This window comes from Pseudopipra pipra, chromosome 10, assembly GCF_036250125.1.
Source record: "Pseudopipra pipra isolate bDixPip1 chromosome 10, bDixPip1.hap1, whole genome shotgun sequence".
Classification (NCBI taxonomy): domain Eukaryota; kingdom Metazoa; phylum Chordata; class Aves; order Passeriformes; family Pipridae; genus Pseudopipra; species Pseudopipra pipra.
In genome coordinates, this window is record NC_087558.1 from 12,204,177 (window position 1) to 12,228,937 (window position 24,761).

The window sequence follows — 24,761 nt, forward strand, 5'->3', positions numbered from 1 at the left end:
ACCACCATAGCTGCCAGAAGAAGGTTGCTCTCCACTGCAACAAGGCAATCAAGGGAAGTCCAAGCATTTAGATCAAAATTAGCACTATTTCTAACAGTGACAGAAGGACAACAGAAAAGGCAGAACACTAAAAAACAGCTCTTTCAGAGGCTTTTGATGCTCAGTTGTAGTTTTCTGGTTAGAGCATCAACAGTTCCCCAGGCTAAAGTATTGGAAAATGTGGAGAAAATGATTTATCACAGCCAGACAAAAGTGACTGAAGCTTCACATAACATGCTTGAAGGAGCAGAGACTGCAGCTTTTCACAAAGCTCTTGGCCTGTTGTTTCCTTCTGCTCTAAAATGAGTTTTCCTAATGCAGCAGAGAGAGTAACCCCCCCACTGGCTGGTGGTTTTGTCACCTCTGCAGCAGCTTAGGTGTCCCCTTGAAGAAGTGACAGGTTTTCCAGCATCTCACAGAAGTTACGACAACTGGAACCAGTCAAATTAGCTGCTCCTCATATTGTGCTATTGGCCAGAAGCAAAAAGAGGGAGCAAAAGCTTTCTCCAAGAGTAGGACCAGAGCCAGGATGCTCAAGAAGGCTCACACTGACAAGTGGAAGTGGAGCCTCTGAAGGGCACTTCTTCTTCCTCCCCACCCTTCTGATGCCTCAAGGCCAGACTCTCTTGGCTGGGACTCTCCCTTTTAACAGTGTAGGAGTCAGTTATATGCAGATTCACAAATGAGACATCCTACATTCTTACACATGCAGCCAGCCCTTCACTAATTGTCCCAGTCCTTTTGCAACATCATTCACCACAGGGAGAAGCCAGCAGAAAGCCATTAGGAAGCTAATAGGCAAAAGCAAAGCAAAAAAGAATATTATCCACCATAGCAGTGGATGAAGAACCAAAGCCCACATGGAGACACAGGCTCACAGCACTGATTGTCTCCTCTTGACATCAGTAGGGAAGATGCCTACATTGCTAGTTTAAAGCAAGTCCCCACTTATTCCAGTGCTTGTCAGATTGGCCAAGTCTAACCCCATGGGGCTGAGTGCTCTAAAATGATTGTGTGAATGACATGGTCCCCTTGAAACCTTCAAGGAGGAGTGAAGAATAACACATCATCTGTATCTAAACCCACTGACTACTTTGAAATTCCACATACAGACCTATGGACTTTGCAAGTCTATTCCAGCATATACTCAAAGGCAAGAGGGGACCATAGGAGAGGAAGAAAAAATCTTCAGTGTTTTCTGATATACAAAGCACACATCACCTCTCTGGGCTGGCAGCCTCCTTCATTAAGTTGAACTATAGTATGTGGAGAGAACAAATCCTAGACGGACATAAACCTACCAGAGATTAGGATTCTGCCTCCTCAGGAGACAGATGGTCCAGAGGATATAACATTCTCGCAGACCTACCTGGAAAATTACTTTTCAGTCCAGTAAAAAGCCAAGCCTCCTCTCCCCCACAAAAAAAAACCCAACACACACAAAGCAGGAAGAACAAGATGGATACTTTTCAAAATGTTTTTTAATTAAAACCAAAAAAAAGGAGCACACACCAGAGCTTGGCATGGGCTAGTCAAACTGCTGGTCACTGGGACGTTGAACTGGCATGAGGAAGGCTGTGTTTCTGCATATCTCAGGAGCAGGGACTCCCAGGAAAGTACTCTGCCTGCCAGGATACCGTTGCTTTGCGCTGAGCAGATTCCTCAGGTGATGATGGGAAACTTCATCCTGAAGCCCAGACTCTTCTCTCAATAAACAGCAGTCCCAGAGACTGGGGAAAAGACTGTTTCAGCAAATTTGCATGATCCAAGCACTTCTGGAGAGGATTCCCAGTTGTTTCTCCTGCCTCCCCTGGCAGGTTACACAGGTTTACATGGAGGCTCATCTTTGGCAATAGCCACACAGTTAGGACCTGGTTCTGATTCCACTGAAGTCAATCCATATCCTTCCCAGGACCATAACTGCAGCTGCACTGGGGCTCATGATCACTAGCCAACTGTGCTTTAAAGTTAAATCCTCATCCAATCCATCTAGCCAGCAACTTCTGAGAGCTTCTTGTGAGTGTGTACCAGTAAATTCAGGTAAATGTGAACATTTTGGCTACAGCAATGGTGTGAAGTTTGTAAATATGCCCAAGAGATGGAGGAGCCAAAGTTTGTTTTAAGACATGACTTGGGCACTAGATCAGGTATTGAAACCTCCCTGCCATCTAATAAAGCAGTTTCCAAAGCTGTTGGTGTGTTGCTCCACCAGCCTGGTTTCTTTACCAGAAAGGCTGGGCAAAAAAAGTGACACATTTTTCATACACAATTTTTATCAGTTAGAATTTACTAGATATGCACCTCATTTGTCTGTCAAATATTTAAAAAATACTTCAACCTGCTCTAATAATCACATTTTAACACATGCATCAAGTTTGGATCAGAACAGCATCTCTGGGATAATCTGTAAGCCCAAATTGCTGATTTAAGGCCTAAATATCAGTCACTGGCCAGCCAGCCACAATAAGTCACTCTATCCTTGAACTCTTGGAATTATTTTTGGCTCAGACTAACCCTTGTTACCATACATCTTATCCTACACACAGAAGAAAAGCGTATGTGTTTTTCAAGGCTACTGTTGCACCACAAGTTTACATACAAACACAACTTTTGCAAACATGAGACCAGTGTAAGATCTCACGTGTCCCAGGGTAAGTCATAAAGTCCTCAGGAGTCCACGGAATGGTAACTGCCATAAAGGATCAGGCCTAATACATGCATTACAGAAGCAAGGTAGCTCCTTTGCTCGAGGTCTGGCTGATTCACTTTGCACATACCACTGCTTTAGCATTACATCCTTATCTAATGGTAAACCTGTTTCAACAACATGCAATACATATTAATGCAATATGCACTGCAACACACAATATGCATCCAAAGAAATATGCCAATGCAAAACTCTGATTGCTCACACATAGCCAGGCTAACAAAGAAGAGTCTTTTGTAAGAGACAATCAAGAAATCACCTGAAACCATGAGACCTGAGGGGTCTCAAGCAATCAGCAATACTGAGACCTAATAACAGATGCTTATTCATGAAAGAAACACAAACAGTGGGACTGAGGTAATGGCAGAGATTTCATTAGTGCAATTACATTTAAAATGGTATGTTCTTTAATAGAATTTAAATAAGGCTTTGAATAATTACACACACTAAAACTAACATTCCATAACCTTATTCCGCATGGAAAAGCAGCAGAAACAACCCTCTGGACTGTACAAGGTCCAATTAATGAACAATTACATTCAAAAAGTAGATCAAAACAGAAACAACTCTTTCCCCCAAATGCTGCATCATCTTTAAAGTCAACTTTCTCCCCTAGTGTGAGAAGTGTGAAGAACAGATGAACTGGGCTTCAGCCCAGCAGATTTGGCCTCATCAAATTACCAGCAGTGCTTTCCAACCCAGTCTCTCCTCATTTCTTTAGGGTGATGGAAGCTCATGGAAAAAGAAGTGAATTTCCAAAGCAATGGAAGATGAGTTGTCCTTTCTCCAGGCTCAACCACGTACATAAATTATGGAAGCTTGAAAAAAACTGTTACATTACACCGTGGCATGTGTTTACGATGCATGTTCTCCTTTAGAAACAACTCACAGACAATGGGGCAGGGTGGGTGAAAAAAATCAAAGCAGCATATGAAATAGTAATATACTGTTTCAAAATCTGCACCGTCCTGCAGAACCAGGATTTATAATTTATTCAGATTGTTCTCAACAGATCCAATCTACGCTGGATATGTAAAAACCAAGAGACTAAGTCATCAAGGAAAACCAAACAAAAAAAACCTGCACACTGCAAGAGTTTTTGAAAAGAAACAAAATAAAAAAATCCCAAGAAACACCGCCAAAAGCTCAGAAAAATTTATCATCAATTCTGAAGTGGGGCCTTGTGACATCATCTGGATTAATAAAGACAGAGATGGACTTCCCAGGGTTCTCAGTCACTAGCTGTTGCAACTTTTTGGCTAATCGGTCATCAGGCTGGTTGGTGTCCCCTCCATCTGACTGCGGGGAGGGGATGCTGGTGGTGCTGCCCCGCCGCTGGAGCTCAAGTGTCAGTCGGTTGGCTGCTTTGACATGTTCTATGGCAGTTCGAAGGTGCTCGGCGGGGTCTGAGCGGACCGAGGACAACTTCCGTGCGTGCAGCATAACAGTCTCTTCAGAGAGGTGCTCCAGCATATTGCACTGGGGGATGAAATAGTTAGGGCACATCTTGTTGACCAAGCAGTGCTGGAGATCGTCAATGAGACCCAGGAGGAAATGGGCTGCGTAATCCTCCTGGGCCAAGTAGCTGGCTGGCAGCCTGTCACAGGCCCACAGCATCATGCTCCGCAAGTGATATGGACTAATGGCTTTGGGGCGGGACAGTAGTTTGATGATGATAGCTTTGCAGGCCTGATAGGCTTGCATGAGACTGCTGGAGATGCACTTTTTCAGCTGCACTTCACTCCTGGCAAATGACAACCTCCATTCATTGTCCTTCTTCCCCTTGTAGGAACACGCAGGCACTAAGTAAAACCCACTTATGACTTCCTCCTCTGTGATCTTCCCATCCCAGAAGTGGTTCTCCATCAGCCAGCTCTGTGCCACAGCGGGCCAGCCTTTGAAGGACACCACAGGGACAATGTCATACAGCATGCGGCTGCTGCCCACTCCCAAAATGATGGATATGATAGTCCCATTCTTTTCTACCTTCTCCACCTTGGGCATCCCTCGTTGGGGCTTTTTCTGGATCTCGGAGAGGACAATGCTAATGGAGTCATAGAACCAGTCTGCAACTTTTGTTGGAGAGAAGAAGTAATTGGTAGCTCCATTGATATGGTCCACGATCGTGCAGCAGTCCTTCCATTTGCTGATGGTTCCTTCATCAAACAGACGCAGGCTCAGCCAGGAGTGGCACAGAGCCGAGTGGCGCATGTCCAGCGTGACTGGTTGGTTGCGGTCGTGCAGCTTCAGCGCAGGCACAAGCAGGGTGAAGTCCATGTCATAGTCTGTGCCTCGTGCATAAACATTCAGCTCATCGAGGTCAATGTCCACCACACCTTCCCGCACACCGCCTGAAAGCAACAGATACTCGTTGGCTACAGGCAGCTTCTGGTCAAGTTTCTGAACCATGCCTGCAAAAGACAGAAAGAGAAGTCCTTTCAGAAAAAGGCAAACAGATCTGGGATACGGGATTTAACCAGGATTAAAACTCATTCCATACCCAGCAGGAAAGAAAGGCAACCAGAGGTATCCATCACTGTTTGTGTGACACAAACATACATCAGGCCCAGCACTCAGACAACTTTTAGTCCCACCTGACTCATGGCAGGGCCTTCCCTGCATTCTTGGGAATGGGTGAAGTCCACTCTAAACATCATACTGAGAGCAGTGGAAAAAAGCCGAAGCCTCTGGTAAAACACAGCAAAGCTACTTCCAGGACTAAATTTAACTTCTTAAACACCTTCTAAACCAGTTTTTCACCATACTGACACTCATTTCCATGGTATCAAAATGTTCCACCAACAGTTCAAAAAGAAAGGAGAATATTAATTCTTATTTTCTCTCTGGTATAATAAAAGAGCTGGACCACCAAATGAATAGCTACAAATGTTAGTTCAGGCAGGTCTAATTCTACAATCTGCTTTACATTTACTGATTAACAAGGCAATATGAACAAAAGCAATGCATCCTCCTCTTATGGGCGAATGGAGACAAGTTAAGGGATCAGGCACCTAGAGAAGCCAGCTCTGAAATTGGTTCTTCAAGCTGCAATGACAGTATCATGCCATAAAATATCTGATCAGCTCCCCAGAACGCAGACATGAAGACAGATTTCTATTTTCATCACCAAAAGCAGACACTTCCCTTCACCCTGCACTGCCCTCACCAGTTGCACAAAGCTGACTTTTCACTGGATATTCTATATATACCCCTATACTGTGTTCATGAAACATGAACAGCAGACTGAGAAGAGACTCCACACAGTAGCTGAGATATTAGCACCTCATTCAGTGTTCAAATTAGGTTTAAAACTGTGCTCTGCACTTCAAATGCTCTGTAGTCTGCTCCTGCTGTCTGGGCTGTTTCAATCCTGGTGTTTGCCTTGTGGTTAAATGTTCTTGGTTCCTTCCCAGCCTCAGTTCAGCCAGCACACCCAGGCCACCAGGGAACAAAGGCCAGCAACTCTGAATGGAGATGCTGAAGCTGTTATAAGCACTGCAAAAGGCATAGACCATTATTCCTTACAAGCACAAAGGTATTAGTTTCTGTTGGCACGCATTACTGACTCAAGCTTTTGAAAGGCAATATAGCTTGTTTGTATCAAGGGTGGTCAAATGGAGACCTTCCACTACAAGGAAGCCAGTCTTAGAGAGCCATCAGTGGGAATAACTAGCCAGAGGCATAATGGAGTGAGGCAGAAAGCTGCCAATCACACTGCCAGCCCAGGAACCACAGACAGACACATTAGGAATGTTTTTTACTGAAATACAAATGATCAGAGCTACAGTTTAAGCACCCATCCTGGCATAGCCCCAGGGACTGCAGAGCATTTCCTGAGGTAATGCATCCCCATGGCATCACAGATACTGCCTGAACTGAGTGGGTCTCCCTAGCAGAGTGCAGCAGCAGCAGCACCGCAAGGCACCGAGGGCTGCACTAGGCTGAGTGGCATTGCAGTGCTTTGGGAGAGACTCACCTGTCCCTTCCTGCTTGATAGGACAGGAAAAAGGAAATGCTATCTGCAGGCACAGAGGTGAGCCATGACCAGAGCAAAATCCAAAGCTGTGCAGACACTGATTCCTTGGAAAAGCCAAGGAGACTGCAGGAAGAGGCCTGTGTGTGAAGCAGAATGTGTCTTGGGGCAATATTCAGTGTAACTATGCAACCCCCCATGTGAAATTCCTTGTTAAATACACTTTATCTGTTTCATTCCTTCCAAGAGCACTGGACCCAGTCCATTTTGCTACACTGAGCTGGGATGATTTTCCTGCCAGGCAGGCAAGAACATAACCCTTTCCATTTCATGCAGCTGGAGGGTCTGCAAGAGAAGGAAATAGCTCTGAAGGAGTGCTAAGAAACTCTTCCTGTTAAATCCTGAGCTAATCCCATTCTGTGATCTTGCCACATGCTGCCCTGTTCATCCTCAAAGGGTAATAACCAGGAAAAGCTTCTGTCAACCACAAAAACGTTCTCTGAGGCTTAGATACACAGTGAGCTACGTTACCCTGATTGTGGAGTGGCAAAGCCTTGCACAGGCTTCTCTATCCCAGAGGTGAAATAAGTAGCAGTCGCTCCCTCGTTGTACCCAGAAGGGGTTTTCTAACAGGTACCTAAATTGACGTGACTTCTGCAGCCACTACTGACACACTGCTTCTGAATCCTGTCCTTGAAACAGTGCAAGCAGCCTTAGTGCTTTACAGCCCACCTGTAAGTTGAGTTCATGACCCACGAAGTAAAATCTGGGTCAATCACATCACAGAGACAGGGAGCAATTGCTTTTACTTCCTAAGTCACTACTGGCCCTGACTGTGGGGCAGCAGAGCTATTCAGGATATGTAGGCTTCTGATGGCCAATCCTGCCTCTACACTGAGCCCAGAATTTTCCACTCAGGACTGTTCCTGAGATAGGCATACAGAATGTAACTATCCTACAGAAGAAACTGCTCAGACCTATAGGACTCAATAAAGTATGCACTTTTCTAAATATTTTTAAACTTGAAGGATGAAAAGTGTTCTGTGAAGTTCTGCGGTTTGCCCTTTGCACCAAAACTTCTATCCTCTGGTACAGCCAGAGCCTTTAACTGAAAAAGAAAATCATATGATTTCTCTAAAAGGTAGAGATTTTCCACTATGGAATCTACCATAGGATGAGTTCCTCTCCTTGGCCTGAAGAGATCCTCTGTCCTTATGTGGGAGCAAAATGAGTCTGACCCCATTCAACCAATAGCATGACGGGCTCAAGCCCTGCTTTCTAAACAGCCCATGTTCATCTGCCTGGAAAATAACAGTGAACACACATGACCCACCTCCAAAGCCAATTGAGAACAGGAGCCACTCCTGAAATGTCAGTTCTATACCATCTTATAGCACTCCTGCCTCCACTAACACAAAGCAAAGCTTGCACTGGACAAAACCTGCACTGCCTGCTGTACTGCCAGAGGGGTCACAAAACACCAGCTAGCAAAGAAGAGACTTCTGCTCCTGGTGAGCAGCAAACACTTCAGGAAGAAGCACAGCTCTCAAGCACTGTCAGGTGGATACTCCCACCAAAGAGATACTTTTCCCCATAGCAGAGAAAGAAAAAGAGAAGACCAATTTCAAGCATCCTTGCAACAAAAAATGCTTTCTGCCCACAGATCACTCTTTACACTCCCTCTGGAAAGAAAATGTTTTGAGTGCTTACCATTAAGCCTAGTTTGCAAGGCTGAAGACTCCTGACAGGGAAAGGTGTACATTGTACATTGCTAATAATTCTCTCAATTTTTCCTCTCCAGAACTCTAGAACTACCAGCAGAAGAGGAATGTGAAAAAAATAGTACAGGAAATGATCCAATATATCATCAGTATCTCTCTACCTGGCTGGCTGGCTGCAGTTTAAATCCAATCCTTGAGCTCTGCTTGGCATATAATTTCCCCTTCAAGGCCTGAACCAAAAACATCTGCAGCTCTGCCACAGAACTAGAGAAGGAATTTTTGCTAACAGATCACAACAGCATTGCTGATCCAACTGAAGAGGTGGAGCAGGGAGCTGAGGTCTCCTTGAGAAAAATATATTTAGAATAGGCATAGAGTGTTCTATAAATAGTTAAGATGGCCAAATTCAGGATTCACTAAGGCTTTAGGGGTTTGCAATGTCTTCAGACTACCCCCTCTTATTGAAAAATTTATTTGACATGTGAAGGGATTTCAAGGAATCTCATTAGCCAACACTGCATGACATACACTACCCTGGCACAAGCTTTCATCCCAAGTTGCTAGAGCCCAAATGCCAGCTGAAAGAACATAAGCAAAAATAGATGCTGTTCCATTAGTCCAACTTGGTCTCACCAAACTGAATGGAGTGACATTCAGGGCAGTCACTGAATTCAGGGAGACTTCTGCTGCATGGGAACAAGAGAGAGGTCAAACAAACAGTGGGGTGCTCAGAGAGGCTCCACAAAGGAGAATCTGCAGAACTTTGCACACAGAAGAAGCCTATCATGGGAGTTCTTCTAGGAGCCAAGCCAGACCCAGGCGCTAGCTCTGCACTGCTCCTGGTCTCCAATTTAGACCTCAGCGTCTGCAGTAGCCTTGATTGTGTTCCACATCACTCTGCTGGCGAGGAGACAGTCCACTCAGGGCACAGCCTCAATTTTCTTCCTTGACCCCTGCATCACCCACTCCTTCTGCACAGCCTGCAGGGCTTTCTGTAAGCTGCTGGGACCATGAGTTATGGTAACATCCCTGTCCTTACAGACTTTCTGTGCCAGGAAGGGTTTGCAACCCGGCCCAGAAAGCTATCACAGATCATCTTCAGCTTCTTAAGATCACAAATGTATTCTATACATTACCTGCAGAGGAGGCAAGTGAACCATAAAAAATACTGTGGACAAGCTGCCAAAGACCTTTAGGGGCACAATGATCCCTAGACATGTGTAAACAACATGCACAAGCTTATCTGTGGATAAGCCAGGAGCTTGCCTCTTCTCTCCAGGAGGAAAAGACTGCATGTTAACAGTGAGGGGCTGGCTGCAGCCCTCAGGCAGCTGTGCTGTGCAATTCAGCAAGCAGAGGTGATGTTTGCTACTGCTCTGCTCACCTCTTGACTTTGCCATCTAATCTGTGAAGAAGCACAAGTCTGTGTAACATCAGCTGTTAAAAGTAGCTGCAGCACAAAATAAACATGCCTGGTACCTGCCCTTCAGCCCCACACTGGAGTTCTGAAGTGCTAGAGTACCCTCTCAAAGAGTACGCTGCTCAAAGACCCAAAGCACTGTGAATTCAGCGCAGGCAGAGTGCTGTCTGTGAGGGATCACAAGAACTGGGACACTCAGATGCTTTACACACTTCAACACATCCACCTGGACAGAAGGGAGGGAAAGGAGAACTAGAAAAAATTACAAATATCCTTCTCCCACCTTCTCTCTCTCCCTCACACACTAGGAGAAAGTCTACAGAATTAAAATTGAGATTTTCTCTAGAGAAACACAATACCTGAGCTGACATTCTCATTGATATCTTCTTCCCCCTTTTCTTTCTTTGCAGGTAACTTGATCTCCACAAAACAAGAGGTTTGGATGATCATCTCCTCAATCGATAGCCATGATGTGGTGTTCTGGCACTGATCATTGGCTGACCTTACATTTCAAGTGTGCCCTCTTCAAACCATTAGCTTGTGCTCTACATCACTTGTAGCCAGTCTTTCACAGACCTGACTATTGTCTTAACCAACGTTTTTTTAGTAAACATATTGAAAGAAAGTGAGTATAATGCTGCTCCTATTGCAACCCCAGCAAGGGGGAAGAAATATGGGTGGCCACCCCTGATAAAAGCAATCAGGAAGTCCCCACTGACATTTATAGGGCTGTATGTTTAAATTCCTCCATAGACCCAGCCAAGTCTCTGGGCAAGTGAACTCCCACACAGGGAAGGCCTCCAGAAGGGTTCCAGGAAGCAAACATTTCTGAGAAGACAGTGCTAGAAATTGCTTTTGATTCAACAGATGTGATTTGCTCTCATTGGTTCAGTGCTTTCATCAAGAAGCAGCCCAGAGCCCTTGTAGGGAAGCTTGCCCTGTGACCCTGCATGCCCCAGCTCCAGGCATGTTTTCTGGGACGTGTCACTGTGAAACTAATCACACTTTGTGGGGATGTAGAGCCCGAGCTCAGGATCTAAGCCAAGCTGAGTCCACCCAGGTTTGCAGGGAGTTGACATACTTGTGTCAAAGGCAGGGGTAGTGCCTATTCATTTTACGAGGGTGGACAAAAAACACTGTGCTGGGTGTATGCCCCCCTTGTGCTCCCTGACAAAAGGGAGAAAGAAAAGAGAAGATATATAGAAGGGTTCTTCCTTATATATGTGATCTCTTTTCTAGGGAAAGCTAGGGATCATTCACATGTACCACTGCCTCCCTCTTTTCTTCTGCTTAATCCTTCCACAGGACCCAGCATAGTCAGGGCTCTTGATTTTTCCTCCCAAGTCTACCCAGTTTGATGCATATCCTTGGGAATGCCTTTTTTTCTTCTATATGAAATCACTACCATCTTGTAAGCCCCAAAAGCTAAGGAAGTCTGACCTCCTGGATGATCAGAAAGTGCTTGGAATTGCTCAGACAGCACTAATCGCACACCAGATGCTATTAGCAGAGAACCAGTTTGTAAGCTCAGGATCTTCCACACTGACCAGGTAATTCTTACTCTTGACTGCTATAAGAACTACATGAAACCCCAGGCCAGCCAAAAAACAAAAAGCTTTTGTCATTTTCTATAAAGACACTAGACAGGGACTCTGCAGTTCCTTGACAATTCTGCTGCAAACAGCAGATCCTGCAGAATAGGAATGCTGCTCAAAGATCTCTGCAGAGGTCTCCCAGCTATGCCCAAGCAATGTGTGTTGAATTTCAGAGGCTTCTTTGAGACAGGATGGGAGGCCACTCTGATACATCTGGACTGCACAGATTCTTCTGTTTCCTTCAGTAATTGCTATTTATGAGCAGCACAAGTTTTTGTTACGCAGAAGAACTGAAAGAGTCAGCTCTTTAGGGGAGTCTTCAGTTACAAAGCACATTTGGAGAGGACTGCTGGCGGAAGCAGGCAGGGGGTGGGAGAAGAGTGGGGAGATTGAATCCTGTGATATCAGTTTAGTCAAATATGGGAGGTAAGTGAAGGAAGCTGCTCCTTGCAGAGTGATACACCAGTGTCCTACTGATTCTGCTCCTTTTAGAAATCTTGTGACATGGTGACAGAACACACTGCAGGGAGACAGCACCCCCTCGTAAAAGAAATCAGCTTCTTTCTCCAAAGTCTTTAAAAACAATCTTAAAAGCAGTGTCCCAGTTTTTTTTTCCAGTTCTCATGTGCCCTGGTGGAAGCCACCCACCTACCCAAAATCCTGTTTGCCAACGGAGATGGGTGTTTCATGGTGCAAGCAGAAAAAAGGGGGGGGGGGGGGGGAGAGAAAGAGCCCAGATTGAAAGGGTGAGCCTGTACAGCAAAGAGTGGTGCTGTCACAAACACCCAAACCCACCCTGGGACCAAAACCAGCAGCAGTGGTACTGTAGTGACCTGCTTTGCTAAACCAGTCAGGTCTCAGAGACCACAAAAGCAGGACTAGATTGCTTCCAGAGCTGGAAACAGCATTTTCAGAGGGAGCCCCCCCTTCACTCCTGTGTACCTCTGCTTTGGGTGGGGAAGAGTTTGAGAGTCGTGTTCCCATACGATGCTGGGTTTCCAGCCTGCCAGTCTGCTTATCCAGTGGACTTACTCCAGAGTCATATTAGCCAAACTACGGTAAGAGTGATGAAAGCTGAAAGCCAACACAGAAAATGAAGTGCAAGTCAAAGAGGTGCTCTAGGGTCTGAAGGATATGGGTGATGAGGTCTGAGAGCAGCTGACAAGCAGAACAGAAGGAAGAGGGGACAGAAAGGATACTTATAAGAACAGCTTGCTGCTACACTCTGCTTAACACTGTACACTGTCCATACGGTGTCCATATTTTCAAGTGTGCATAAGACATAAAATTCCCTTTGGAAATGGCACAAGATGCCATCTACCCTGGAACTGCAATCCCAGAGACAAAATATGCCAGGGTACAGACTGCTTTAACAGTTCTACCCTCTGGGAGGCAAGGGCTACACAGGGTCTAGATGGGCCATTTCTGCTCACACCCTCACAGAGCACTGCCAAGTATTCAGCACAATGTTACATCAAGGGAGACTCGCCAGGATTCCTCTCTTGGATCTGCTTACAAGGTAACAGCAGTGGGCACAAACCAGGTTGAGCATATTGAGTGCAAACATGCAGCTCCTTGCAGGAGAGGCTGTTCTGCCCTTGTTTTCCTAGTCCCTTCATTGTTACTGAGATCTTTACAAGAGCACAACAACCTCAGTGAGATACATAACACGTCTATCTACCCTAGAATCCCGTCTCAGACAACTTCTGCTAAGTGCTTTCAGGGGAAGAACATAAGAGTGAGGAAAATACAGCATAATAATTTTCCCTCTGCAATCTTCAAGCCGTCTCTGGCTTTGCAATTTCCCAAACCAGACGCGGTTTTGCAGTTTTAACAGCACCGACAGACTTATCTGCTGAGAATGTCTCTCATTGCTTTCTAAATCAGTTATATTTTTGTTATAGTCAGTGCCTTGCAGCACTGTCTTTCACAAAGCACATGTTGTGTCAAAAGGACTTCCTTTTGCTGTCTTGCTAGGAAATGAAGAAACTTACCTAACCATGGCACCTTCTGCAGATCATTGAAGATTTTACATGACTCCATCAGTAATCTTTCTTCCATGTTGAAAGGGACAACTTATTTAAACTTCGTATAGTTTACTGTCCTTCTCTGCATTTGCATGGGCCCCTGTACTGCTACACTCCATGTAAAACGAGGTGGTCAACACTGCATGGCACATGAGAAGGTGACTTCTAGGTGGATGTCTTCCCAGTCCTCTGGGAAATACTTCAGCAGCCTTCCTTGCTAAATTAGCCCCACTCCACTGCAGGTTTGCTCAGTGTAATGGAGTCTTCCTCCCCAAAATTTAATTTCACCTTCAGGATATTCCCCTTGAAAAAGCCAACACCAATCCCGTCACTTTACAGGGGATGTTGCTGACACTGGAAAAGAACAGTGGAAGTAGGACAGGGTAAGGTTTTGGAGGATGCAAAGGAGAACAAAGTCCCAAGCCTCCCTCAAGCTCTCATCCCAATCTGACTAGTCAGCGCCAGGTGCCTCTCACAGAAAACACGTGGCAGCTCTCCAGTGATGAGCAAAGCCATTCCCTTCCAGACCTGGGAACGAATTCTCCTCTTGCTCCAGTCAGCCAGAGGGACATGAGTACATATCGGGCAGAACTTGACTCCAAGGTTGCAAAAGCACTTTGGGCTTCTCTGGGATGGTTTTCTGTTCTCAGTTACTGTCTGGTATCTCTTTGCCCACCCTGAAAGAGCTAAGTTGCTACACCACTTTATGTTCTGGTGCCAGGCAGAGAACTGTGTCCAGAGGAGTGCCACCACACCCTCACATCCTCTAAATAACACAAGAGCCTCCACTGTAAATGCGCTTTGAGCTGTTCTGCCAAGCCTCCTGCTTACAGTTATCCAACACCCCAGAAATTCTCTCCCCAGCTGCTAAATTACCAGCCTGCTTTCTGTTTCTTTAGCAGCTGTTTTCTACAAAGATAAGTCACAGCCAGAGCAAATCACAGCTCTATTCCTTATGAACTGGGCCTGAACTAATATTGCCCATCCTCAGTACCTGCCTATTCTGTAATAACAGCTCTACCTCACTGCAGAGCAGCAGGAGATTTGTCCTTGACTCAACAATTCTTCACTAAACTTACATGTGGAGTATACATGGCAACTAACAGCCATCAGAAGGCTGATGAATAACCACAGCTATAATTCATCTAATGTTCTTGACTTTCTCTTAAAATCAAACTTGGCTCCTGGGGTCAATGACAGGATTGGAATGGCATGCCCTTCAATCGCTTTTATTCTCTTCATCTACCAATGACTAAATCCATTTTGGTTTATACCATGGGACAGATCGGAAAAAGAGGGAATGAAGGATGATTCCAGAAAACCAGCCAAGCGCCAGAAGAGTGCTGGACACAGGGGAAATCTGTTCTATGAGTACAGAAGGAAAGCAGGTACCTTCAGAAGCTTTTCTGAGGTATTTGGTGGAGAAGAAAACATTCTCTCTCCAGCCCCCAGAATTCACTGGACTCAATTCATACAGACCTAACCCAGCCCCTTTGACAAATCCTGTATCCAAACACTGGGAGAAGCCAAGACAAATAGGCCAAATACACATGAGACAGTCAATGGCAGAACCACAATACCATTTTTCTCTGTCCTTGCACATGAGCATGGATTGGACTAGCAAAACGAAGCAGGGGATGCAGATCATTGTCAGAGGGTGCTGAAATGAAAAGGCTTAAACAACACAGCTGTTTCTGAGATCATGAAGAGCAAGTTTTTCTGCAGTACTAACCAATTTCCCACCCACCAAGAACATTGCCAAAGCCAGGTGGAGCTGGATCAAGTCACCTATATGAAATACTTCTGTCAAGGCCCCATGTACAGCATCAGCTGTATGAAAAGTGCTGGTTGGCTTTGACATTCATGCAGAATGTCATCCACATCACCAGGAGAAGTTGTTGCAGGCCAAATTTGCTGTTGGCAGAAAACAGAGCAGCTTCTCTGAAATGAATGGAAACACCTGGCAGAAATTTCAAAGGCATTCTTTCCTGCTTTCACTGAGAAACAGGCAGAGGAAAACCTAAGCCCTCCAAACTTGCCTCTCCATGTCCCATTGCTCCTACTGTCCTACCCCAGCTTCACCTTGCAGAGGTCATATTTGACAGCACACAAAAGCCAGCAGAAGTTTCTAATGGTGATTATCAGTCCCAAATTTTCAGATTTTATAGTCATTTATGTGCAGCTGAGCACCGTCACCTGTTAAAGAGTGTAACAAGAAACACTGTGTGGATTTGATCTTCATTGAGCATCAAGTCCACGGCCCCAGCAGCTGTCAAGGATTTCTTATCCCTGCAGGACAGACAGCACTTCTCTGTTACCAGAAACAGGGCTTGAAATGCCCTTTGTACAGTTCTTTCATCCCATTTTGCCTGCTCTTCTCACTCGGGAGAAATTCCAGGGGACCAGTCACATTTGTTGCAAAGCCTTTTTGTTCTTACCTGGAATGAAATAAAGCCTCACACACATATTTATTTAAAGCAGGCCCGGTGATCTCTCAGCTCATCGGGATGACAGCTACATTGTGAGGTGAAGGAGAGAAGAGAAAGTAAAATTGTTGCTGATCAAATAGAAAATTCACAAAGAATGTTCCAGGAAGCCATCCCCTCCAATAGCCTATCCCAAAGTAATGCCTCATCTAAAAATCTAGTGGAATATGGACATAAGCAAGATTAGGGTCCACAGAACTGTCACGAACTTATGCAAAAGACCTTGTGAAGTAGTATCTCCGAGTCTCTTGAAATGGAAAGCTGATGACAATCAAAGCTCATTCTTCAATTCTCATCTCCTATCAGGGCTGCTTCACCTTGCTGACTGAAAGCTCAGATGAACAGAATCCCATTCACCCATCCCCCCAGGTTTTAGGAAGCAGTGTCCTCAGCCCAAACATACATGAAGAGACAGGCCATGAAATCACAGCAATGCTCTCCCAGTTTCATTTTTTTCCAGACATTTTTGCAAGAAGGACAAAGGAAAGGCAGCTATCGCTCAAAATTCAAGCTCAACAATACAGTAAATTCAGTTAGTTCAGTTAGCTTTCCCCTGAGAATATGAGAACAAGAAATGCTCTGTTTACTTCATTTAACAGAGAACCTCACATCACTCCAGTAATAAGCCTTAAGGAAAACCACAGTGTACAGGTAGAATTTTCATAGCAGGTCTGTTGCATTTGAAGTCTCTCTCAAAAATTAATCTACCTTCTTTATTGTCTTACACAGTGCATAATCCTGAATTTTAATCCTACAGATTCTCTAATATATCTGTAGCAATAATGAAATATGCTAAAAAGCTTTGTTCACAAATGCTGATACGGAAATTATGCTTAGAAGAGGCAGGCACATGGAGAACACAGATCCTTCAAATTAATTCAGTAATTAGAATTATCACCTGTATTTTATAGACGTTGCTGTGAAAATACCTTGTAAAATTTTCCCATGGATGCTCAGCTCCTGCAAGGCTTGCTATCCCTTGCATGGAAACACTTCTCAGCACAATGGGGATGGATATTGTTTGAATACAGTCCTGCTACACAGAAAGCAACGACTAACACAATCCTTGCTAGTTTCCCACTGACAGCTGGTCCCCACCCTGTGATTAACAGACAAAGAAAGAAGATTACAGACCTCCTAAATTTGCTAACACAGTCTGCAGAATTAATTGCATGAGGTAGAAGTTGTAATATGAGGGTGTGAGCTGGTCCTGTAACAAGGATGTTCATCCCTGAAGTCAGACAAAGCTGATGTACACCTTGTACCCAGAAGATACCCAAGCACAATCCTACTTGTTTGTTCCTGGCTGCACTTGAGGAAGGGGCTGGCTGGGGTTGTTCTGCTTGTGCCCACGTAGACCTGCCTTGTATTACAGCTGGGCCAAGAGCTCTTCTACCCAAATACACGTTCCTCTGCTCTCCCTGGCTCACAAACAATCCACTGGGAAGAGTGCAGAAAGACCTTTCAGATTTCTGTCCCCACCAGGGATGGAAGGTGTCATGCTGAATGGGATTTGGGGCATTTCCTTGCTAAGCTCAGACATCAGCCAGGCTTATCTACAGGCATAGCCCAGAGAAGGGCAAAAGTATGCTGATTCCCAAAATGACAACATTTGCTTGTGCTCAGACGTGTCACTGGCATCCTCTGCCTATAGACAGGGGCACCACTAGGAGGACCCTGTAAATTAAAATTGGTTGCTAAACCACAGCTTCCTTCCCCAAATTACATTGTGAACACTCAGCAATTAAGCAAGAAATATTCCACAGAACTTTGTTGTTGAGGAAGAAGCAGCATTTTACCCTTCCCAGAAAGATGTCTTATGAAATCACGGTGCTGCTAAAACATCTCTTTGCTTTCCCACATTCTGTTCTGCTGCTGGTCCTTTAGATCATCATATCGAGCTTCAAATCTTACTTCAAACTTTACTGTCGGTTACTCAGTCACCTTAACACGAAGAGAGGAAACATTCCGCCTTGCTATGGGCACGGTCATTGTCCTTCCATGTAGGAGATCCCACAGCTGCGAAAACTCCCAGAAAACTGGTGCGTGCAGTGCTCTGTTTCGCCAGCAGATGGCAGGAGTGCACCGGGATCAGGGAGCGCAGGGAGACCCGGATCCCGGCAGGAATTAACGGGAATGTTTTCCCGCTGCTGTGGGGAAAGAGCCTCATGCAGGCACACAAACATCTTTCCCCGCCACCTGCTAGGGTTTACAGTGAAGAGGAAGCCAGCTCTGACACAATTACTGGTGAGAGAGGAAAGAGACCTCTGGCGCTGGGCTACCAGCTACCAACCCACATTTGCTGCATCTGGTGTATGCCAGAAGTTCTCTGGTAGCAAACAACGTACAGAGACACATCTTTAAGAGGGGATAAGCCAGAAGATAGACACCAAACCTGTCTACAAATCCTATTTAATGCCAGATTTCCAGCTTGTGACGACTGAAGGGAAAGGCCAGCATTTTGTCCAAGCCATCTGTACAGGGCTCCTTTTGTGTTGTTTGTTTCTCTTGGAGTATTTATGCCACTTTGCACAGCAGCACAACTCAGCAGGCATTGAGCATCACAGCTTCAAAGCAGAACAATTGCTGTTTATAGAAGCACTGTCAAGAATTTATTGCTTACGTATTTTGCTAAGTTATGAAAATAGCAGTGCTCTGGATGAGTCATTGCAGGTAAATTTAGTTCAAAATTTAGATTTCCTATTTCTTCATTGAAAAGCAAGCAAACTCACAGCAAGCACACGCCTGCACAGGAGCTGTTCCTGTGTTCAACAGAAGCAGGGACTTCGCTTTAAGGACAGAGCCCTCCAAAGTCAGACTAAAGGTGAAACCAGCATGTTTCTTAGGTGAAACTAATCAGTTTCCCTGTTTTATTTTCATCCTCAGAACAGAGTGAATACAACAAAAGTAATCTAGAAGCATTCGAAATTAAATGCAAAGGGGAACATCTAGGAATGCACATACACCCATGTGTATTTGAAGAGCAGAACTGGGGTTTTGGAACTGCTTCAAGGCAATAAATGGAGAGTCCACCCAGAGATGGGGGAGGAGGAGAAAGCATTAAGAAAGAAACAACAAAACCAGTGTTCTTGTAAGGTCATGTTTGCATGTATAAAATTTGTGAACTAAATAAATTTAAAATGCACCTAAATAGCAGAGAAAAAGGAAACCAAAAAAAGCATCTTAGTCAAGGAAATTTTATGCCTATTTTGTCACTGTGACTCCTCAGAGATTCAAGATACAGACCCTCTTCTGTGAATAATTTAGATGTGCTGTGAGCTGCAGAAGAGGTAGGAGGTTACAGCATGACTCCACCTGTAGTACCAAAATCCAACAAACTTCCCATGTGTCAGCTGAGTTATGGACCAGCAAAGGAACAAAGAGTGGGAAGTGGGTGCATTTAATGCAGCCTCAGATGTGTTTGCCCTAACAGACAGTTATGAACATCTGGCAGTGTATAACACAGCTGGGATGAGGGAGCATCAAAGGAACAAAACCAAGCATCCTTTGAGTTTGCAGAAATAGCAAACTAGCTCCCACAAGCACTGTGTTAGTAACGCTGCCACTGCACGCACTACAGCACCGTGCCCACAGCACTACAGCAACAGCATCAGCTCCCAGGGGGGCTGGATATCTCCTACAGACACCTCTGAAGCTGCATTTAAATAGCTATTGTCACACCCACACAGTAGCTGTAAGGCAGCACAAACCTTAATGGATGACACAAACACATATTTCTCTACTCCAGAACACTCCCCACCCTGCGAGCACTGCTCAGACACTGTCATAGGAGATACTGCTGGGATACAACCCACCAGCAAGCCCATTTCAAGCTCCAGAATTGATTTCCACTCAGCTGGTATTTTGCCCCCTGCACTGGAGAATGGCAGGGGCATGACCCAACTGCTAGAGGCTTGCACCAGCTCTAGTGTAAACCCCCTTGGCCTCTGACTGCTCAGGGCAGAGTTCGTGTGTGATTGTGGAGAGCCAGCCATGGCATGCCAGCAGCCTCCAGGGTAACAGGGGAAGACATTTTTTACCTCTTCTCTGTTCCTTCAAATGTGTATCTCCACACACCACTCCACTGACCGCCCTGTGGTCACCCTGCAAGGTCACACACACACCAACCAGGCACGGGCTGGGACAGACAGCCACACAGTGCCGGCAGCATTCATGCTCTTCCAATTTTACTGTCTTTTAAAAGCTGTTAACTTGAAGCAGGGAGAAAAAGAATCAATAAACTGAGGAGTTGCAATCTCTTTTGAGTATCTTAAGAGCCTGGCTTTTGGCTATTTTCAGCAAATTAGTGTGGGGCTCTTATGCACTTATTTCTGCTCTCTGCGAGGGGAAAGCAGGACTGCCGCCAGCTCTGTGACTCACACAAACACAGGGAAGGAAATATAAACCAAGCTGCCTGCTTGCTCTTTCCCAGGGCTTATTCACACCCTTTGTAACTATTTGATGTGCCTGCTCCAGCACATCCTAAGTTGCAGAATGAGAACAAGCAGGGTTGGGGCTGGGCTTAGACAGCTTTCACACTAAATTGCTGCCAGAGCCAGATCTCAAACTTCCCAGTGAACAGAGAGAGGAAAATGGAAACCTATCTGCACTTTTGAGACAGAAGTTCTCAATAGTCCCTGCCAGCTGGACAGAAGTAACTGTTATGTTCTGTTACAAACCATTTTTGGCTATGACACACGAGATCCATTCTCATCCATCACCTCCGTGTACCAACCTGACACCTACAGACCCGTTCTTCTCAAAACCTCCAAATCCTGAGCCACAGACAAGTGTTTGCATTGCATTAAGGTCCAGGCCTTCAGCAAAGATGTGCTGGAAGTGCCTGACAAGTGTTCAATATTCAGCATTTGGCCATATAACCAATTCTTTCTTACCTGTCTTCTGTCTTTTTCTGAAGACCCCAGCTTCTAGAGTCTTAAGATGGGACAAAAGTCTCAGCTTCAATTTATGAAAAGAAATGAGCAATTCCTACCCATCACAGCTGCAAATAACAAAAAATACCATGAAGGAGATGAGGCTCACCTAAAAAGCTGAAGAAAACAGAACAGAAATAAAAATACACAAAGAGCTTTTCATTTTAGAGTCCAACTCAGCTTCTGAGTGCCTCAAGTTTAGCAAACCAGCTCACTGCTCTTCTCTCTGAGCTTCCCTTTGGATGTCTGGCATCAGGTCTCTCTATAAATTTATTGAATAAAAGAATACCAAAGTAAAACACACTGGGTCTCATACAGAGATGTGGAGAGATGGCACTGCTAGGAAAGGGACAGAAGGATCTCATGTATTATTCCCTGGGACAGTGATGTCCCAGAAAAACTCTCCAAAAAGGGATCTGCCTGCAGCCCTAGAGATGGCAAGGATAAGGGTATATTCTTTCCAAGACAGAGACCTTCCTTCTGTGGAGTGCAGGAATGCAGTGCATCTCTACTCAGCACCTAATGGTCCTTGCCTTGCTGTGATCTTCTAGGTGCCCACTTTCACATCAAAAACTCTGATGGATTTTCTATCATCCCTTCACAGTTCTTCCATGCAGCCAAACTCTCTTTAGACTCAAAGCAAAACAGCAGCAATGTACACTTGTACTGGAAAAGTTAGAAATGCCACAGTGAGCAGGGAAGAAAGGCTTTACTCCACTGCCTTCCTGCCAGGTCCTGCAGTGCAGCACAATTCGGGTGCCTCTGCCAGGGACAGTAGCAAGCGGCTTCCAGGAGCCTAAAGAGCCCTCACTTGCTCACCAGCTTTACTGCTGGGTTCCTCACCTGCTTCCCTGCTCAGCCTGAGTTAATCCTTCCCACCAGAGTGCCCCACTTGCCACACTGGGGCACCTGGAAGGAGCATTCTGACAGGGCAGAGTACTGTGACTTGGAGCAAAGAGGGACAGAAATTCAAGCTGAGTTCAGCAGTTATTCTAACACAACACACACCAGCATATCCAAATGCCAGCTCCTGCCTTCTCTTCCAGCTACTGCCATAGCTCTCACAACCCCAGACATGCCAGGTAAGGTGAGGCTCTGCCCAGGGCTCTGCACACCTCCAGGCTCCTCCACCTTCAGCTGAATGTCCCAGAACATTCCCTGGGACACTGACCAAAGGAAGGGCACAAGCCTGTCAGCACCCCACTTCACCCAGCTCTCAGGGCTGGCAGACTTCTGATGATACCCACAGCATAGCAGCAGAAAACCTCTGCAATGCCATGCTCTAACACCAACAGCTGCAGCCTTCATGCTGCTTGAGGATTATCCTCCTGTGACCCCCCCTCCAGCTCCTCTTTTGTGATCTGCCCCCCCCACTCCACAGGCTGGCACAAGGCCAGGCTCCCCCGCCTCCAATCTCCGTTACTCCATCTGTCCAAGTCCTGGCCTTTTTCAGCACTCATCTGATGCATCAGGGGCACAGCAGCTCAGCACCAGAGCCCAGAACCTTCCACCCTTCAGACCCCTCACAAAGGGTTCCCTCAGGGGCTCACAGCCTGTGACAAGACAAGGGTTTGAATGCAATGCTCCCTGAGACCACTCATTTTTCCTTCCCCTGCCCCATCTACATGCACACAGGGAGCCCAGAGCCTCACTCCCTCACTATTTCTGGATGTGGCCAGACCCCCCTCTGCCTCTGCCATTGAAGATGTCAGACATAGCAGACAGGCCAGCTCCTGGCATTTGGTTACCTTCCAGATTCTGTTTAGCTTCCATCCAGAGATAACAAATCCCTGCCAAGAAACTTAGTTGTCAAGGAGACTTCTTTCAAACAACAGTTTGGTAAAAACTATGTTATTATCTAGGGTAGCACGTCTCCAAGGTAGAGCTCTCAGGGTAACTGCCTGCTAGCTCTGCTTCAGCTAAAATACAGCCTCAGAGGCAGAGGAGAAAACCAAAATGAAGTTGGCAGCATAACCGAGTCCCAGAGTTCATAATTTTACATACAAAAAGGATGCTCTGGAGGCAGTGCAGAGGTCACCAAAGAGTGCTGTGCTCCTCCTAGTGCCATGGCTCAGCCTCCCCCACACTCTCCTACACTGATTTTATATTCAACCCAAAATGCAAAGAAACAGATCCTAGCCTTTCACTAACATTGACTGAGTCTCCTCTGGGAACTGCATATTTCAGGTGGCAATATTTAACCTAGAAACAGATGAAAGCAGAAGCCTCTATGCAGAGAGAGCACAAGACCAGACAGGTGGGTTGAGATCCATGCTCAGCAGAGGGCTGGCAGGCGCTTCTTAATGAAAGATGTAGCCGAAGGGCATGCAAAGAGTTTCACTCTATGGATGCAGTTCTCTAGCTCCTGCTGCATGTTTCCTCCCAGTCCTAGTAGAGGACAGGTCTCTAGAGCAATAAAAGCTCCTTTTTTATTTGCCTCTGCCTTCAGCAATAACAATTTCTATCTTCTCTGTTTCTTTCTTCAGAGGCTGGGTTAACTAAGAGGGAGAAATCTGCCACTTCCACCCCTCTTACACCTCAAATAAAGCTATCTCACAGCGGCCTTACTAGCTGCCAATAACTTCACCAACAGTGAAAAAGCAGGCAGAGAATAGCAGCCAGGAACAAAGACTGCATGTGGGTAATAAGGAAGGGTTACCCTGCATGCCATCTTCAAAACCAGCCAGAAATGAAGCAGTTGCAGGAAAGTGAGATATTTGCAAAACTACCAGGTGTCAGCTGCTCTATTTCTAATTGCCTGAAATGACAGCTCCTGACAGCATAAAGCTAATCTTTCATCTCTCAAGAGGAGTTTCGAAGGTGGGAGACATTTCCTGGCATGGGAAAAAAGCTTAGCTGGGATTCAGGATATAAGGCACACAACAGAGTGGGAGCCATTTTAAGGTCTTCAAGCACTTACTACAACACAGAGCTTTATTTGGTGCAGGCTCTTCCATACAAAACATGTAAAAATAGCAACTGGTGAGACATGAAAATTAGAGATAGTGAGCTTGTGCCAGAGACATTTAAAGGGAATGATGATCTGCTGTTACAGCTCCAAGTAGTGATTTAAGACTCCATAATTAATTATTTGCTCTACACTGGCCATGAATGAGGGGAGAAGTACCCAGGTTTATAGTTCCATCCTCAAGATAAAACAAGCCTGAAAGTGCATTGCATATAAAGGAACAAAATTCAGCAAAGAACTCAGAATGTGAAGTTGAGAGTGTTTTATTCTCATACCAAGTTTTTGCTCAGTCTCCTACCATCACAAAGACCTAGACAGTTAAGCTTCTCATGTAGTTTGTCTAGAGATGAAATTCAGCATCAGGTCTTCTCTGAAGAACCTTCCACTAAAAGAGCAGAAAGTATTAGAAGGTAAATTGGTAAATCCTTTTTACTTAACACATTTATTGAAATCTGAATTCAACCAACAGGGTCAAACTACTAAAGAGTACAGTAAAATTTTAAGTCCCCAATTTCTTTTTTTTTTTTTCAGGAAAGACTGGTCACTACATCTTCACACTTTCCTCCCAGTAATGTGCATTTAGGATCTCTGTCAATTTGTATAAACTCTACCAGTTATCACACTGAGAGGCACTTTATGCCTCAGCACCATGTTGAATGCATGGTGACTTCCTTTAACCAAAGTGGTATGTTCTTATCCTGGGAAAACAGGTTCACAGCCCAGCACCAAAGATCATTTGGTCCATTGGTGGCCCCTAGAATTAGTGCTGAGTGGAGGGAGAAAGTAACCTTAGAGTGGAAACAGCAACTCCAGAATTGTGACTCCAGTGAAACAGCAGGTCTTAGAAAAAATTTGGAAACAAAAGGTAAAATTTATCCTCCTCTGTACTGA

At 45.3% G+C, this 24,761-nt stretch overlaps 1 protein-coding gene across 1 annotated transcript in view; it reads right to left on the reverse strand.

Annotated features, from left to right (window-relative positions):
• Positions 1-1,502: 1,502 nt before the first annotated feature.
• The window catches only part of MB21D2 (Mab-21 domain containing 2), a 57,877-nt gene continuing 34,618 nt past the window's right edge, over positions 1,503-24,761 (reverse strand). The window contains exon 2 of the mRNA XM_064666237.1: positions 1,503-5,157. Coding sequence (XP_064522307.1) covers positions 3,893-5,157 — 1,265 coding nt within the window. The 3' untranslated portion in view covers positions 1,503-3,892. The remainder of the gene's footprint in view (positions 5,158-24,761) is intronic.